Consider the following 15,770-nt stretch of genomic DNA (forward strand, 5'->3'; position numbering starts at 1 on the left):
CAGAACAAGCTACAGCAGAGATGAACCATCTTGGAGGGCAAGAAAGAATGGGCAGTAATAAGCCACCACTGGGCACGATTCCTAAGTACAAAGTCTTACCGAGCGTTTAGCATGTGCCGGGACTGGCAAATCCCTCTGCATGTATTAAGTCATTTAATCTACACATGGACCACAGCAGGCAAGGATGATTATTTTATCCCCATTTCACCAGTGAGGTAATTGTTGCACAAAAAGATTGAGTGGCTTGCCCAACATCACACAGCTAGAGAGACAGAGCCAGGTTCAACGTAGGCAGACTGCTCCTGAGTTCATGCCCCTAACCAGGGTAGCGAAGCAAACAACCAAACCTTTTGTATCAAGTCTCTCCTGGGGTCCTGTGCCCACATCCAGCACTGTGAAGAAATAATGTTGCCGCTTCTGGCTCCCGCACATGGTTTGTTATTATCAGACCACTTGCAGCGTGCCAAGCACTCTGCTGGTTGCTTTACTCTTGTGACTCAGAAGTCCCCATCCCTGTTCCTTAGGTGAGGAAGCTGAAGCTCAGAAAAGTCACCATAGGCAGTAAGTAACAGGGAGGGGAGGCAGCCTATTATTATATTAATTTTTGCATTTAATACAAAATCCAAGAGGTATGAAAATGTAGTGAAAAATATATCTCCGACCCCTGTGCCAAGTCATCGTCTCTCTCCCAAACACAGCATTTTCTTATACTGTGTGTGTGTTCTCAAATACACATGCATATAAGCTTGCTTTTGCACAGAGCAACACCACACCACCATTCTTGCCTTGTAATTGTCAGTTAACGGCACCATGAGTTGGAACAATGGCCTCTTAGTACATAAATAACTACAGTTTTCCATTAAATGTATGTAACAGAATACACTTAACTAATTTGCTAAAGATGGCCATACAGCAATTTCTGCTGTTACCAACAACGCTACAATAAATCCTTGTGCATTAAAAAGAAATCTATCTGTGGTGTTTGCTTCCCACACCTTTGCCACAAGGACCAGGAATCAGACCTGGCCAGCCCCACACCCTCCTGCAACATGACCTAGAGCAAGTCCCTTCACTTCTCTCAGCTTGTTTCCTAATCTGTAATACAGCATCATACAAACACACCTGGAAGGGTTTCTGTGAGGATGATGTGAGCTGGTGCAACTAAAGCACTTGCACAGTGCCCAGCATGGATTGAGGACTGCAGAGATATGAGCCACCACTCACTGACACCTGAACCTCCTGAGTCTCCTAAGTCACCTGGGTCATCTGGGACATTCAGGCCCAGCCTCTGGCTTGGACTCTGGGCCTGGGGTTTGTCCTCAATCAGATCATAGATCTTTTACATGTGTTAGTTTCTTCCCTTTCATGTGTAGCCAGTGAGTCTGGACACAGGCAGTGGAAGGACCAGAGCCTTCTGGAGAAGACAACCTTCAGGCGCTATGTCTGCTGTCAGGTCTCTGGAATGGGCATGAGGAATAGAGCCTCGAGGCTTCATCTGAGATAGTGTGCGACAACTCCCACAAATATCCAGGGATCCTGAGCTCATCAGTGAGGCACCTAAGACCTTCCCAGCTACAGCTCCAGCCTCACACTTGGCCACTGCCCACAGGGCAGCCACATGATCTTTCCCTCTTCCCATTGTCCCCTACCCAGCCTTCCAGCATGCTCTTCCCTCTGCCTGGGATACTCCTCGTATGCCCCTCCCTCCCAAAGCCCTTCGCTTGCCTAAGTCCTACTAGTCTTCTAGGCCCTGCTTACATGTTACCATCTCCAGGAAGTTCTCCCTAACCATGCTGTCATAAGCTGTGCAATCACCACCAAGAAAAAGATTGGCCCTGAGGCTATGAGGGAGGAATGTTGGCCACAGCTGCAGGGAGAGAGGGCCTAGCATCAGGAGCCAGCTGCACCCTGCATGGGGGCCTAACTGTGGACATCCAGCCAAAAGGGCAGCATCTGCCCTTACCGCAGAGAGTGAGGTTTCAGCAGAAAAATGTATTTTCATTTGGGTGGGGTAGAACTTCTTAAATAAACAAGAAAAAGCTAAGCATATAAAAGATGAATAAATGTGACAACAAAGCAATAAACAACTTTTGTGTGTTAAGACAGCTAAATGAAAGAAGATGTTTGCAACGCCTAACTTACAAAAGAAAAGGCTCAATTTTAAAAGTGGGTAAAAACTTAAAAATAATAAATAGGCATTTCATAAAATAGAAAACAAAAATAGTCCATAAAGACATGAAAAGATGTTCAACCCATCTGTTAGCAGGAAAACGTATATTAAACTAATAGTTATATACCATTTCCACATGAAAATCTTAAAATTAAAACACTACCAGGTGTTGGTGAGGTTGGGAGCTTTGAGAACTCTCATATGTTGCAGATGGCAGTAGGAATGGAAAATAATTTGGAATGACCTAATAAAATGAAACATGCATAGATCCAAAGTCCAGCAATTCTTCTCCTCAGGAGAGACCCTCAAAAACTCTTGCACAAGAACACCAAAAGATAAATACAAGAATGTTCTTATTAACATTATTTGTAATAGCAAATATCTGGAAACAAACCACATGCTCATAACAGTAAAACAGATAAGTAATATGATACTATGAAGCAATAAAAATTATTGAATATACCCACCTCATCACATGGGGTGATCTCAAAATCTTAATAATGAGTGAAAAAAGCAATCACAAAAGCATAGAGAAGCGTTATTCCATGTATTTAAGTTTCACAAACAAGCCAACCTAAGCAATACGTATTTTGGTATTTCTTTTTTTAACCTCACCCGAAGGTATGTTTTATTAATTTTAGAGGAAAAGGTGTGGAGAAACATTGATTGAGAGAGAAACATCAACAGCTTGCCTCCTATACACGCCCCAACTGGAAATCGAATCTGGAATGCTTCAGTGTATGGAACAATGCTCCAACCAACTGAACCAATGACCAGGGCTGTATTTTTTTTTATTTCTTTATATGACAAACTATAAAATAAAAAATAAGCAAGGAACTGGCAAGTATATAATCAGGATAGGCATTGTCCCCCAGGTAGGGCTCCCTTGCATTTTTTAAACTGGTGTGGGTCCCTAAGAGTTCATCTGATTATCATTCATTTAGCTTAACATACATTATAATCATGTCCAGCCTTTGAGTTTTTTAAATAATCTACAACCAGCACAAATAGACAGTGACAGTGAGCTTTTGTTTCTGTGGAATTCCAGCACCCAAATGATCCCAGGACTACTGGCTGGCCCAGAGGCAAAAGTGGAGATGCTAGGAGAAAAGAGCCCTGGGGTCCTGACCTCACACCCCAGCCCTGTGCAACTTTAGCCATATTACTCCACTTATCCTTTTCTTCATCTAAAATGAGTGTGTCGAGAAATAATTAAAATGTACATGGTAGGAACTCAGTGAATATTTGTTGAATGAATGAGTCAATGATTTCTAAAATCCCTTGACAACTCCACTCATTCAAATTATTCACTAGGGAGAAATTGTGGCTGCAGCTCCTAGCACAGCCCCCACCAAAATACAAATGAATATCCCAGTATTTGAAGTGGCAAGTTAGAAAGTTCTATGTTCTGTTCAATCCAAACTTTTGGTATTTTAATGTTACATATTTTTCTCTCCCAAATGTCAGCTTCTCTTTTATTTTCCCTTTCAGTGTCATAATAAGCATGCATGTATTTTCAAGAAAATTTTACCAAATGGCACATCTTGCATTTTGTAAACCACATACACACAAACTCCCTTCTCACTCCTCTTCCAAGTTCTATCTCAGGGCCCAGTGCTTTTGCTTCTCTGGCCCTTGATGCCTGACTCAAATGTCCAGTCCTCAGGTTCCCCCCAGGGCAGGACATTCCTGGGTTTAAAGGAAGGCTGAGGGGCAAGTGAGGAAGAATCAAGCATCACCCAGCAAGGTTGGGACCTTAATTATGACATTCACTGAACTGACCAAGCTCACCAGCCTAGGGCATGCCAAGTCAATTTCAAATCCACCACCCACCTTCTTGGCATCAACTCTGCCTGGTTGGAACAGGAAAGGGAAGCTGGAGCTTAGCAAGCCCAAAATTACAGAAATAGGAAGGTGTCTTGACTAAGTGCAGGAGCATTACAGTCAAAAAGAACCTCTCTGAGACTTGTGTTCCTCATCTGTAAAATGTAGTAATTAGCCCACCCAAGGGAGTCATCAAGTGGCTTAAATGAAATAATATATGTAAAGACACTTGCAGATCAGCATCCAAAAAAGTTTTCCTATCCTCAAACCACTTCTGTTTTACTTTGGAAGGAGTAAAACAGCCTTTACAGTCAATCTGACTTTAATTGGGCTTATCTGCAGCTAGTGCTGCAGTGGTGGGGTGAGGAGTTCTGGAGGCCCCATTTGTCTTGGGCATATCAGCAATGTAAATCCACCCAAGGCCCTCAGACAGGCCAATGCTAGCCATGCTGAGGGAGCACCCACACCTTGCACTCTTGGAGATGAATGTGCTGCATCAAAGAGCATGTGGGCTTCCACCTCCTGGGCTCACCTAGCACAAGGCGTGTTAGGAAACGGGCCAGAGGCTCATGCAAGAGGGGCAGAGCCAGGACAAGCAGTGACAATTGGGCAGTTGAAGTTTTATAGAGAATTTCTTGATGCAAAACATTGGCCTCCAATGTTATCAAATCAGTGGAGCCAATGACCATGGCAGGAAAAGGAAGGAGGTCCTGCACAGAATCCAATGGAAGAGCTCTGGTCTCCAGAAAGTCTACAGCCAAATGGGTCAGCACCCTGGACAGCGGCATTCAAATTTATGACAGCTTTGCACCACCCACCTTCTGGATTGGAATCAGCAAGCAGGGCAGATTGTTGCTGGTCCCTCCAAGGCCTCAGAGCACTTTCTATTACTGCCTTGAATTCCTCCGAACACAACATTCAAGTCTGAAGCAATTGCCTGCAGTGGTTTACCAGAGGAAAGCTTTCGGTCACCCTGCAACTTTATGAAATTACTGATAAAAGTCCAGCCTGGTTGAAACCTTACTTCAATCCCACCAAAAGTTGCAACAGTGTACATGTCTGAAGAGAGGGGCACGCACACCTTTTGGTTATGACTGGAGGTTCTGGGTGAGAGAGCAAAGGAGAGGAGGAGGAAGAGGAGTATCTGCAAAAAGAAAACATGTTACCGACCCCATCTCCCTATCTCAGAGGTCAGACTATCCAGTGCCCTTGTATTTCCCCCCATTTCTACTTGGTCTTGTGCTAAATTTTTTGAAAACTCCAAGTCCTCATATATGAGTTGGTTCACTCACACAAGGACATTTTCTTAGGACTTACTCTGTGCTAGGTCCCATGCTAAGCAGCAGGAACACAGAAGTGAATAGCATGTAGCCTGCTCTTCTAGAGTTAACAGCCTGGAGTGGGAGTGCAGTGTTCATCAAAGATCAGCCCTCAGGAGTGTATTGGGACAAGCTGAGAGCAGGCCACGAGAAGGAGACGTGTGTCTATGAGAGACATGTAACGAAGGAGCCAGCTGCTCAGGAAAGGGAAGAGTCTCGGACAGGCAGAGCTCAGGGCACCATTCCTTGAGGACTTGTTCTTGAGTTGAGTGGGGGTAAGGAGCATAATAAGAAAAAAGCACAGTTTGAGCAGTTTCTGTAGGTCAGAGCAGAAGGGGAGCAAAGGTGCCAGGAGAAGTGAGGTGGGAGGTGCCGTTTAGACAGTGGGCTCCAGCATCCTCCAGCCCTGGCCACATCCACACCTACCCACAGGCCAGCCTCCAAGCAGCCCTAACATTGGGGTTGAGCCACCAACACAAAAGGTTCTCAGAGGAAGGCTGGTCCCCTGAGAGATGCCCTGTGGGCTACTCAGGGCTGTGACATGGTCTCCAATTCCTCCCAAAGCCAGACACTAAGAGGGGGTGGGAGGGAGAGGCCAGGTCCTGGACAGAGTCCAGTTCCAGTGCCCAGAGTCTCAGGCTGCCCTGTCCACATCACCACCTCATGTTTATTTCAGCACAGTAACTGCTCCTTCAATTCCTCCTGGAAGTCTCCAAACAGCATATTTGCTCAAGAGCCAAGGAAAACACTCCAGTCCTAGAGCAGTGGAGGATTTAGGCAAATGCAAATATATGCTGGTTTCTCATCTTAGTTACATTCTTGGCAAAGGAATTATTTCACCAAGAAACAAAGCAGGACTTTCAAGGGTCCACTCATTCCATCCTGGTCCCAGCTATGGGGCTGCCAACCCTTCTCACCAGTCCCTCATACCCTTTAAAGCCACATAATGTGGGTGGCCATGGCTATAAAAGGTAGCATGGGGATCCTTGTGAGGAAACTACTCTGCATCCTAACTGTGGGGCCGCATGAATCTACACATGATAAAACTGCACTAAACTGAATACACATACCCAACTGCATATCAACGGGGGAAATATGAAAAAGGTCTATGGATGGTGTCAATGTCAAATCCTGCTTATGATATTGTATGACAGTTATGCACAATGCTGCCATTGGGGAACTGGATGAAGGTCACATGGGATCTCTTTGTATTATTTCTCATTATTCTATGTGAACCTCTATCTCAAAACAAAATTTTTTAAAAAGCACATAACATGGAAACCATCTTATCTTAAAACTAGGGCTGGTCTGTTTTTATAGAGCAGCCATAAGAAAACCTGAAGCTATTTCTCCAAAGCCCATTTTTCTGTTCTCTAACAAATTTTCTCTGTATGGCAGGTATTCAAAGAAGCCATGTCCAGTAATTCCCAGTGTCCCCAGACCCACACAATCCTAGCCTGGCTCCATGCGTCCCTCCCCCTGACACTGGCCTGAGGACCTAAAACTAAGGGCAGAGCAGGGTGAAGGGAAGAAGGAGCTGGAAAGGCCTGGCAACCATCCAGTGTGATGGGCAATCTTTGGAGAGGAGGCTTCCGAGAGAATCTATGCTCACTGGCCTCCAGCACTGCCTGCATGCAGTCTTCGGATCCCTGCCAGCATTTTATTAATATTTTATTGAAAACTCTAAGATGATTCAAATTTCAGCTGTCATGATAAGGTGGTGTTGCTAGGCAACTTTAGTGCCCATCTATGGATCGGTTTTCACATCTCTTCCCCCACTCAGAGAGCTCCAGGTTGGGCCCTACCACCTGAGGCCCATTCAGCTCAAATCACCACTGTCTTTCACACCTTACATGTCTGCTCCAAAGCACTCTGCTGCCATGCACTAGGGCCCCACATGCAAGTCTCACAGCACCAAGCTGTGCCTCAATCAGAGCCCCAGAGCAGCCCCGGCCGTCCTCAACTCACCATATTCACTGTCGTAGAACATGACAAACTTCTGCCAGTGCAGCTCTGTCACCAGCCTGAGCATGACGTCATTGAGGCGCACGGGTGGTCTCGAGGCCAGTGTGTAGGCCTCACCATCAGGACTGGGGTTCAAGTGGCAGGCAGTGCGCGGTGATCCCCCTGGGTTGCGCTGGACAAAGAGGTGCGGGATATGCATCGCGTCTGTGAGGGACTGCAGGGCATTGGCAGATGCACAGCCAGTGGACGTGACCAAAGCCAAAATCCCCTGGGTCATGAGGTCACAGGCTGGAAAGAAAGGGGAGAGAGAGGAAGGGGTCAGCATGGGGGTGATGCTGCAGTGGCTATGATCCACACAGCCCATGCCCAGCAGCTCATACCTAGGCCCCAGAAATGCTACCAGGAGCCCATCTCTGACCAGGCCAGACCAGGCCAGTGGCTCTCACATACACAGTCTCACTGATGCCACATTGATTCTACCAACTTGACATCCTTGTGCCGGTTCAACAGATAAGAAAACAAAGGTCGGGAGAGGCAAAATTATCTGCCCTAGGATACTCGAGGTGGGGGGTGGGTAGCAGAATAGGGATCCAGCCCACATCTGCCTGAGACACCAATCAGTGTTACTAAATCAGCCATCCTGTTTCCTACTTGGGCTGTGAACTCCTTGAATCAAGAATTCTTCTTTTTGATCTGTGTGTGTCCCCAAGGCCAAGTCCAGACCAGGACAATGATGTGTGCTCTTCAATTGTTGGCTGAGCTGAACTGATTGGACTAAAGGGAATCAATTACATCAGAAAATCAGGGGACACTTACCTCAGAGGACCATGGTGTCAGTAAAAAATGAAAGAGACCAAGTTCACTTTATTCATATCATTAAAATACTGGGTCAAACCGAGGATGAAGCAGTTAGTTCCAGAAGCCCAGGATTATTCAAAAGCCACTTGACAAAGGAAGATATTCCCTATTGAGGGCAGTCATCACGGCTCAGGGGAGGGATGGACACAAGGCAGCACCAGCAGCCCTTTCCACGGTGGCTGCATTCACCTTTTGAAGCCACCCCATGACCACAAGGGAGCCACACACCTACACCTTTTGGGGACATCAGACCAATTAATAGAAAAATACAGCTCACAATACTGGACTCCACTGCACTAGTTTGAAGCAACATTTATTAATAATACTTTATGTGACAGCAAAAATGTGGGAAAGCAGCTGCAGTTTCAAAACACAGCCTGTGACCGTCAGCAGGCCATCTGCTGCAGACGGCCGACTTTTGAACAACTTTGACAGTGTGGTTCTTTTGGTTGAGACCCCTTGGTTTTATGTAATGCCTCAGACGAGTCTGGGTGAAGGAGCTCAAGAGCAGGGCGACACCCCAAAGAACAGGTAGCAGGAGACTGGGACATGTAGGAAGGGGAAGACCACCTCCACGCTATTAAACAACTGCTCTCCATGCGAGGACGCTCACATTGCAGACTCAGAATGATAATTCAAATGCCCACAATTCTCCCTGCTGACCTCTTGGCCTCTCCACATGAGGCAGGGGGTGGGATGGTTAAATAAGAGACTCTCTGAAGCCTTTCTTGGGAATCAGGCAGCCTCATCCAGGTTTTACACAGCAGAGTTCTCTCCTAACCAGAAATCCAATCATGGTGGCTCCCAAAGAGCCCTAGGGATAGAGTCAAACCCCTTAAAGCAGTCCTGCCAGACCCCCAAAGATATGCGGCCTCACACTGCTCACACGCCCCTGCCCACTATGCCCAACCAACTGCCCTACTTTTGGTCCCTGGAACCTGCCAAGGTTCCTCTCAAACCTTACACTCACTTGTATTTCAAGACTCTACATTCCCGGACTTGCTAGGGACCCCTTGTCCAGTGCTCCCTTTGCACGCCACACTTCCCTACTCTTTCCCTCCTACATGACCACAAACTCCAGGGGGGCAAGGGTCATGCCTGTTCTGCTCACCATCCTTCCCCAGACAGACACCATGTTCAGCACATGGCAGTCAGTAAAGGCCGATGCAAAAATTCCATAAGCTGTATGGTTTCGTGCCTTCTGGCCAATAATTCCACTTTGGGCACCTATCCAAACTACGGAAATGGCTTTAGATTCAAAAACATTCAAAGGACACTTATCGATGCTCTTGAAATATTGCTAACAACCTAAAAGGTACAAATAGGTGAGTGATATAAAAGTGCTCCATTTGCTGAAAACATATGCAGCCCCTAAAACTATTCATGAAAATATGACAATAACATAGGAAGGACATGTATTTTATAATATCAAGTAAAGACCAGAAGGAAATCCTGCAAAATGTTAAAAGTGATCACATTTTAAAAGAGGCCTAGAAGTGGTTTTCCTTCTTTTCGGTATTTAGCTAAAATTTCATGTCTTGAACAGATAATTCTTTTAGCAAAAGAAAATAATCCTCCACTATCAGTAAGAGGAGGGACCATTTTGTGAGAATTTTCTCTGTGGCAAATATTCTGTTGAGTATTCCATATACATGAACTCACATTATTCTCACGACATCTGTATAGAGTAGGTGTCACTGCATCCATTTTCCAAATACCAAGTTGTAAGACCAAAAAACTAGTAAGGGAAAAGGGCTGGACTGAGATGCTATCCAATCTAAAAATGCTTCTGAGACATGGCTAAGTGACAAAATCAGGTCACGGAATTGTATGCTCACCAGGATTACAACGAAGTGAAGAGCATGCCCACAAAGAAGTCAAGCAAAAATGCTAAAAGCTAAGGTGCTGTGATAAAAGAATTTCTCTTTCCTCTCTGGCACATATTCTCTTTAATGACAATACATTGTACTTATAACTTTAAAAAAAGTAAACTTACAAAATAAACTGTACATCACTGGGGTATAAAGTTAACCAGGAACTCCAGCCCTGGTTCCAGCCCAGGACACCAGCAAAAACGCCCTCATTGTGGCCATCACTAGGTCGCAGCTATTTGTTGCTCACCCTGCCTGGCTCCCTCCCAGGCTATCCCTGACTTCTGATGGCAAACCCTGTCCCCACCCCAATACATTGGGTTCTAAATTTGTTGGACCTTTCTGAGCCTCAATTTCCCCATCTAGGCAGGCATCCTACTCCTCTCAGGGACTGTTCCTTACCTCCTACCTATTTCATACACACACTTGCACACCCCTATTTGCAAACCCCTGCATTAAGCACTGGGGGGAGGAGGACAAAGACCAGGATGACCAGTGGTCCCAGCTTTGATCTAACAAGGAGATAGACCCAACAATTCAGCTTGTGAGAAAAGAGAGAGGAAGCTCCCTGGGACCTGGAGGAGGGTCAACTTATGTGGTGATGGCATCTAGGCCTCAAAGGAAGAGAAATATTTAGACAGCAGAGATGGGAACTGCAGTGTGATAAGGGCACAATATGACAACACAGGGCAAGGCAGCAGGAATGTGCTCAGGGAACAGACAGGTACCTGACTGGTCACCCTGCCCCAGCCCTGCTGGCAGCCAGAGACACCAGCTCCCTGGCTGGCCCTGAGTCCGCAGGCACAGCAGAAGTAGCTCTGGAATCTCGTGCTTCCAATCTGGGTTGCTCTAGTCAGCAGCCATGTGGCTGTGGCATGTCTCCTTTCTGAGCCTCTGATTTCTATTAAATGAAGATAAGAATCTCTATCCAACGGATAACAAGTGCCAGCCCCATGCTTGGTACAAGAAAGGTGCTAAATAGATGTTAGTTTCCTGCCCCTCTCCCTGAGCACCCCCACCTCCCCATCAATGTCCTCACCCAAGTCATGCCCAGGATCCCAAGAAGCTAGTAGTTACAACAGAGGATGACCTCACTCTGCAGCTGACAGCCCTCCCCTTGGAGATGGGCACCACCAACCCATCCTCCCACGACCACCTGCAGCTTCATGCAAACTCCTCAAGCCTCAGGCCTCAGCGAACAGGATGGGTAATTAGGGCTAGAAGCCTCTCCCAGGGACTAATGGAGAGGCCTGATGCAAGTCAATTTCCAATCCTCTGTGAATGGCCTGCTAATTGGGGCACTGTTGAAATGATGGTTATTCAGAAGCTCCTAATACAAAAATAATAAGATCAAAATATATCAGATCAAAGCCAAATCCGCTATTAGCTTAATCAAGGTTGTGTGCTCATTCCCAGATCAGGACGTTACACAATTCATGACACGGTTGTGAAGAGAGATGCTAAACCCCAATGTGGGGTCCAATGGCCTGGGTCTGAAGCAGAGCCCTGCCACAGACACTCCATGGGACCCTGGGCAAGGGGCCAGGCCTCTGTGTCTTTTCTGTGTGGTAAAGACAACGGCACCCACTTCACAGGGCTGTTGTGCACGTCCTCTGAAAGGTCTTTGTATGTGAGGAGCCATTCACACAGCTAGCACATAGTAGGAGTGTAGAAGTCACCACTGTTACTCGCCTCTCCAGCCCAAAGGTGTTTCTGCGGCTCACTAGAAGATAACACGCTTCGGTATAATACTTTGCCTCCAATATCATATGGTCATAAAGCTGATCTCTCTTGATTATAACAATGCAGGCCGATGAATTGATAAAGACTCCCTGGGAATGGTTCAAAAGCTGGGAAAGTAAGAAGCAGAGACAAATGCAATGAGCAGTTTCGAGCCTCTTACCCGAGCTTGGTGGTCAAGGAGGGCAGAGGGTCGCTCAACAGCTTCCCAGGAAATGGGAAGAAAGAGGCTCCTCAGAGGTCAGAGTTGAGGCCAAAGGAGGAGATTCCTGGGGCTCAGCCAGCATTCTCAGTCAGCCCCACAATCACATTCCCACCAGTTTCCCTGAGATGTGAGCATCCTGCTGATCCAGGCTTCTCTAGACACAGGACTCTCAGGGTGAGAGGTGTCAGGCACAGCACTGGCCACATCACATGACAAATGGGCTCTCCATAACTTGCACCCCTGGTGAGCTTTCTTATCCCCTGGTAACTCACAGAGAGGACTGGCTGCATGGCTGGAGCCAGACAGTCAGAGAGCAAACGGCACAGAGAGCCTCAGAACCAGACCACCAGGTATCTCTACAGCCAGTCCCACAAAGACATGGTGGCCAGCAGAGGACAGAGCTCAGGATCCATGGGGAATTTACCCAACCCTCCCCTGGATAGAAACTCTTAGGGCAACTCCATACTTAGCATTGGCTGCCAGGGAAGGGAGCCCACAAGCAGAAACAAAGCCTCTCTTCTCTGAGGGCAAATCTTCAGCTCAAGTCACTGGATGACTGTGGGTGGGTGCTGGAGATAAGAAAAGTGCCCCCAGACATTGAGGTCACTCTGGCACCATTGCTGATCCATATCCAGTCTTCCTGATCCCTATGGGGGCTCCCAGAAAATTATAGGGCCAAGGCCGGGGAAAAATATACCATAAAAGGCTTGTGAAGATGCACAATTTCTGGTGCCACCACCTGGCAGTGACTCTGGCCACAGCCAACCCAGCCCTCCCCTCCACCTGTGCACGCATTGTGCCCCAGAACACATCTATACTTGCTCCTCCTGTGGTCCCTGAATAGGGACCATGCAGCCGCTGCTACTCTAAGGCCATAACCCCCCTCAGCATCCTGTGCTATTAAATAGCCTTTGGGTAGTCAGAATGACAGGACTTTTCCAGAGGGACATGGCACCAGAGGACACTTCTGGACACACAAGCAGCCTATAGTAGAAGTGCCCTCAACCTAGAGAAGCCTGGAGAGGCTTTGCTGGTCTTGGCAGATAGTGGAAGTGAGAGCCAGGCTCTGCGTGGCTCTGGACAGTCCCGGGATCAGCCCTGCCCTCCAGAAGGAATGATCTCTCTCTGAGGGGGTCCAGCAGGCCAGCCCAGGCACGCCAGCACCTCTGCCTGCCCCACAAGTGGGGCTCTCACTGCCACCTCGTTACTTCAAATAATCTTAACAGTCACAGCACTCACCCTCTCTCTGATACCCTCATTACCTGTGCCCTTCCCCTCCTCCTTTAAGTCGGCACCAGCTTTATTAATATTTGAATTCTAAAGGTTAATGCATTAAATGAAGATAGCATTTATAAATACTTTATAGTCAATGAATAATTGACCAAATTTAGTATTGTCATAACTCAGAGTAAATTATTGATCTATAGAGAATAAGTGTTTTTTCATGTTTTATTAAGCTGTTTAAAAGATAAACAAAAAGATAAAATGGGGGGAATGAGTGGCAGAGTCATACAAAGGCCACTCACTATGAAGAGGCACCCCTGAGGGGAGGGTCACAAGCATCTTGTCCTGCAGACCTTTGCGTAAGCAACCCTCCCACCAGCTTTTCCTTGCCCTCACTCCTGATCCTTGCTCAGTGTAGTTTTTGTCCATTGGTCCGTACAGTCACTCTTTCACAGACCCTCACTCCCTTCTCTCACCTATGTAGCCGGTGGAATCCCAACCCAGGATCAGCCTGTGGTGGGTCAACCTGCCCAACCACTTCTCCATGCCTGTGAGCAATCAGAGGAGAGTCAGAGAGTCACACAGCTGGCAACATGGTGACCCTTGCCAAGTTGCACCACTATCCTCATCAGGGCTCTCCACCCTGCCCTTCGTCTGGCACCTTTCCACCACTTCCCTTGTTGTTCTCTTCAACCCTCCTGAGCTTCTCCTCCAAGTTCAACTAACGGCCTTACTCATTCTTCATAGATAAAAGTAGAACCCATCATCATAAGGAATTCATCCCACTTCTTACCACCAGATCCTCCAACCTATCTGCTAAAAGTTGAGGAAGAAAGCTTCCCTTGTATTAGGCAAGCCCAGGCTCATGAGCTTTAGGTGTTCCCACCTCTTCCTTCTCCCAAACTCAGACCCAGACTCCACCGTATGTCCTCTCCCAATGAAATCATCAACCTTCCTTGTATATCTGACCCATCCCTTTAGAAGTTAAACCTGCCCTGGCTGGTGTGACTCAGTGGACTGAATGCCAGCCTGTGAACCAAAGGGTTGCCGGTTCAATTCCCAGTCAGGTCACATGCCTGAGTTGCAGGCTGGGTCCTCGGTTGGGGGCATGTGAGAGGCAAACACACATGTTTCTCTCCCTCTCTTTCTCCCTCCCTTCCCCTCTCTCTAAAAATAAATGTTAAAAAAATTTTTTAAAAAAGAAAAAGAAAAAGTTAAACCCTAGCCCTGTTGATGATTCCACAGTTATTGCTCCAATCCATGACCCTCCCTGGGCTCCTGACCCCGAATCAGGAAACATTAGCTTCCCATTGTGCTTAAAATAAAACCCACACCCTCAACAATGTCTGCAAGGCCCTGCTTAATCCCACCCCTATCTGTGTCCTGTGTTGGGGGAGGCTGGCCGTCATGCAGTAATTCAGATAGATACCCCAAGCTCTTGCCACTTCTGAGTCTCCTCACACCCTCCCCCTCTGCCTGCAATGCTCCTCACTCACCTGTCTTGCTAACTCTCCTCATTCTGTACTTTTGTGTGTAAACGTCACTCCTTCCTCAAGAGAACTTCCTGTGACCCTAATATTCCCTCACCGTATTTTGCCTGCAGAGTACTCACCCATGTTTGTGATTGTAAACTATGTTGTCGCTGCTGCCAGTTGTCTCATTCCCTGAACCATGAGCCCACAAGCAGAAACACCTGTACAATGCTTCTCCTCCTTGGCACTGCATAGCAACAAACTATGTAATTAATAATCCTAATAACTCTGCACAGATAAGTACTGTTGGTGTCCATGTTTCAAGGGAGAGACACAGAGTTTCTGAACTTGCAAAGGTCCCCAGATGCTCATACTCCCAAAACTGATGAAAAGCCACATCCCACAAGTTGAAGTAAGGGAGTGTCTTAAAGCCAACTCTCCACTCTAAAAAAGGATTTCAGCCTGTTAAACCAAGCACACCATTGTCCAGGGACAGCCAACTGACCTAGAGTCTGCAAGATCCTTCCCCATGTGGGAAGGCCACCCTCCCCTCCACACCCCCACTCTTATTAGGGAATTCTGGACCCAAGGGTAGGTAGGATGATGACCACGCCCAGCTTGAAGCAGCTAGAAGAGCGTGAGACCGTCGTCCATTGTCCTCTATAAGATTATAAAGGGTCTCGAGTCAGGGGGCTGGGGGGATTGTTGTTTTTTTTTTTAATTGTTATAAGAATTAATTAATTAATTAATTAATTTTAAAAATAATAATAGTATAGGAAAGGGAGAAACCGGAGAGCTTGTTGGCATGACCCATGGGCGTGGACTAGGGAGGGGTGGGGTTGCTGGGGGAAGCGGGTGCTGGGCAGGGGGGAGCAAAGGGGGAAAAAATCAAACTATTGTGACAATATAATCAATAAAATACACCTAAAAAATAAAAAATAAAATAAATAAAATAAAAAAGGATTTCACCAGGAGTATTGAGGATACCAAGGAGACAGTGAGCCCGAGGCCTGGCCCAAGCAGCAGCTCCTGGGCGGGTGTCTCTCCTGGAATGCCTCCAGGCTGGAAGCTCCCACACCCCACTGGCCTCATGGTCAGCCAAGCCCAGGGATGCCACTGGGC

General features: G+C 46.9%; 1 protein-coding gene across 1 annotated transcript in view; it reads right to left on the minus strand.

Annotated features, from left to right (window-relative positions):
• GRID1 (glutamate ionotropic receptor delta type subunit 1) overlaps positions 1–15,770 on the minus strand; it is a 777,332-nt gene that overhangs the window by 589,425 nt on the left and 172,137 nt on the right. Inside the window, exon 3 of the mRNA XM_090278321.1 lies at positions 7,282–7,566. Within this exon, the coding sequence (XP_090134447.1) occupies positions 7,282–7,566 (285 nt within the window). The remainder of the gene's footprint in view (positions 1–7,281; positions 7,567–15,770) is intronic.

This window comes from Furipterus horrens, unplaced genomic scaffold (assembly GCF_987537825.1).
Source record: "Furipterus horrens unplaced genomic scaffold, mFurHor1.1.pri manual_scaffold_5, whole genome shotgun sequence".
NCBI lineage: Eukaryota > Metazoa > Chordata > Mammalia > Chiroptera > Furipteridae > Furipterus > Furipterus horrens.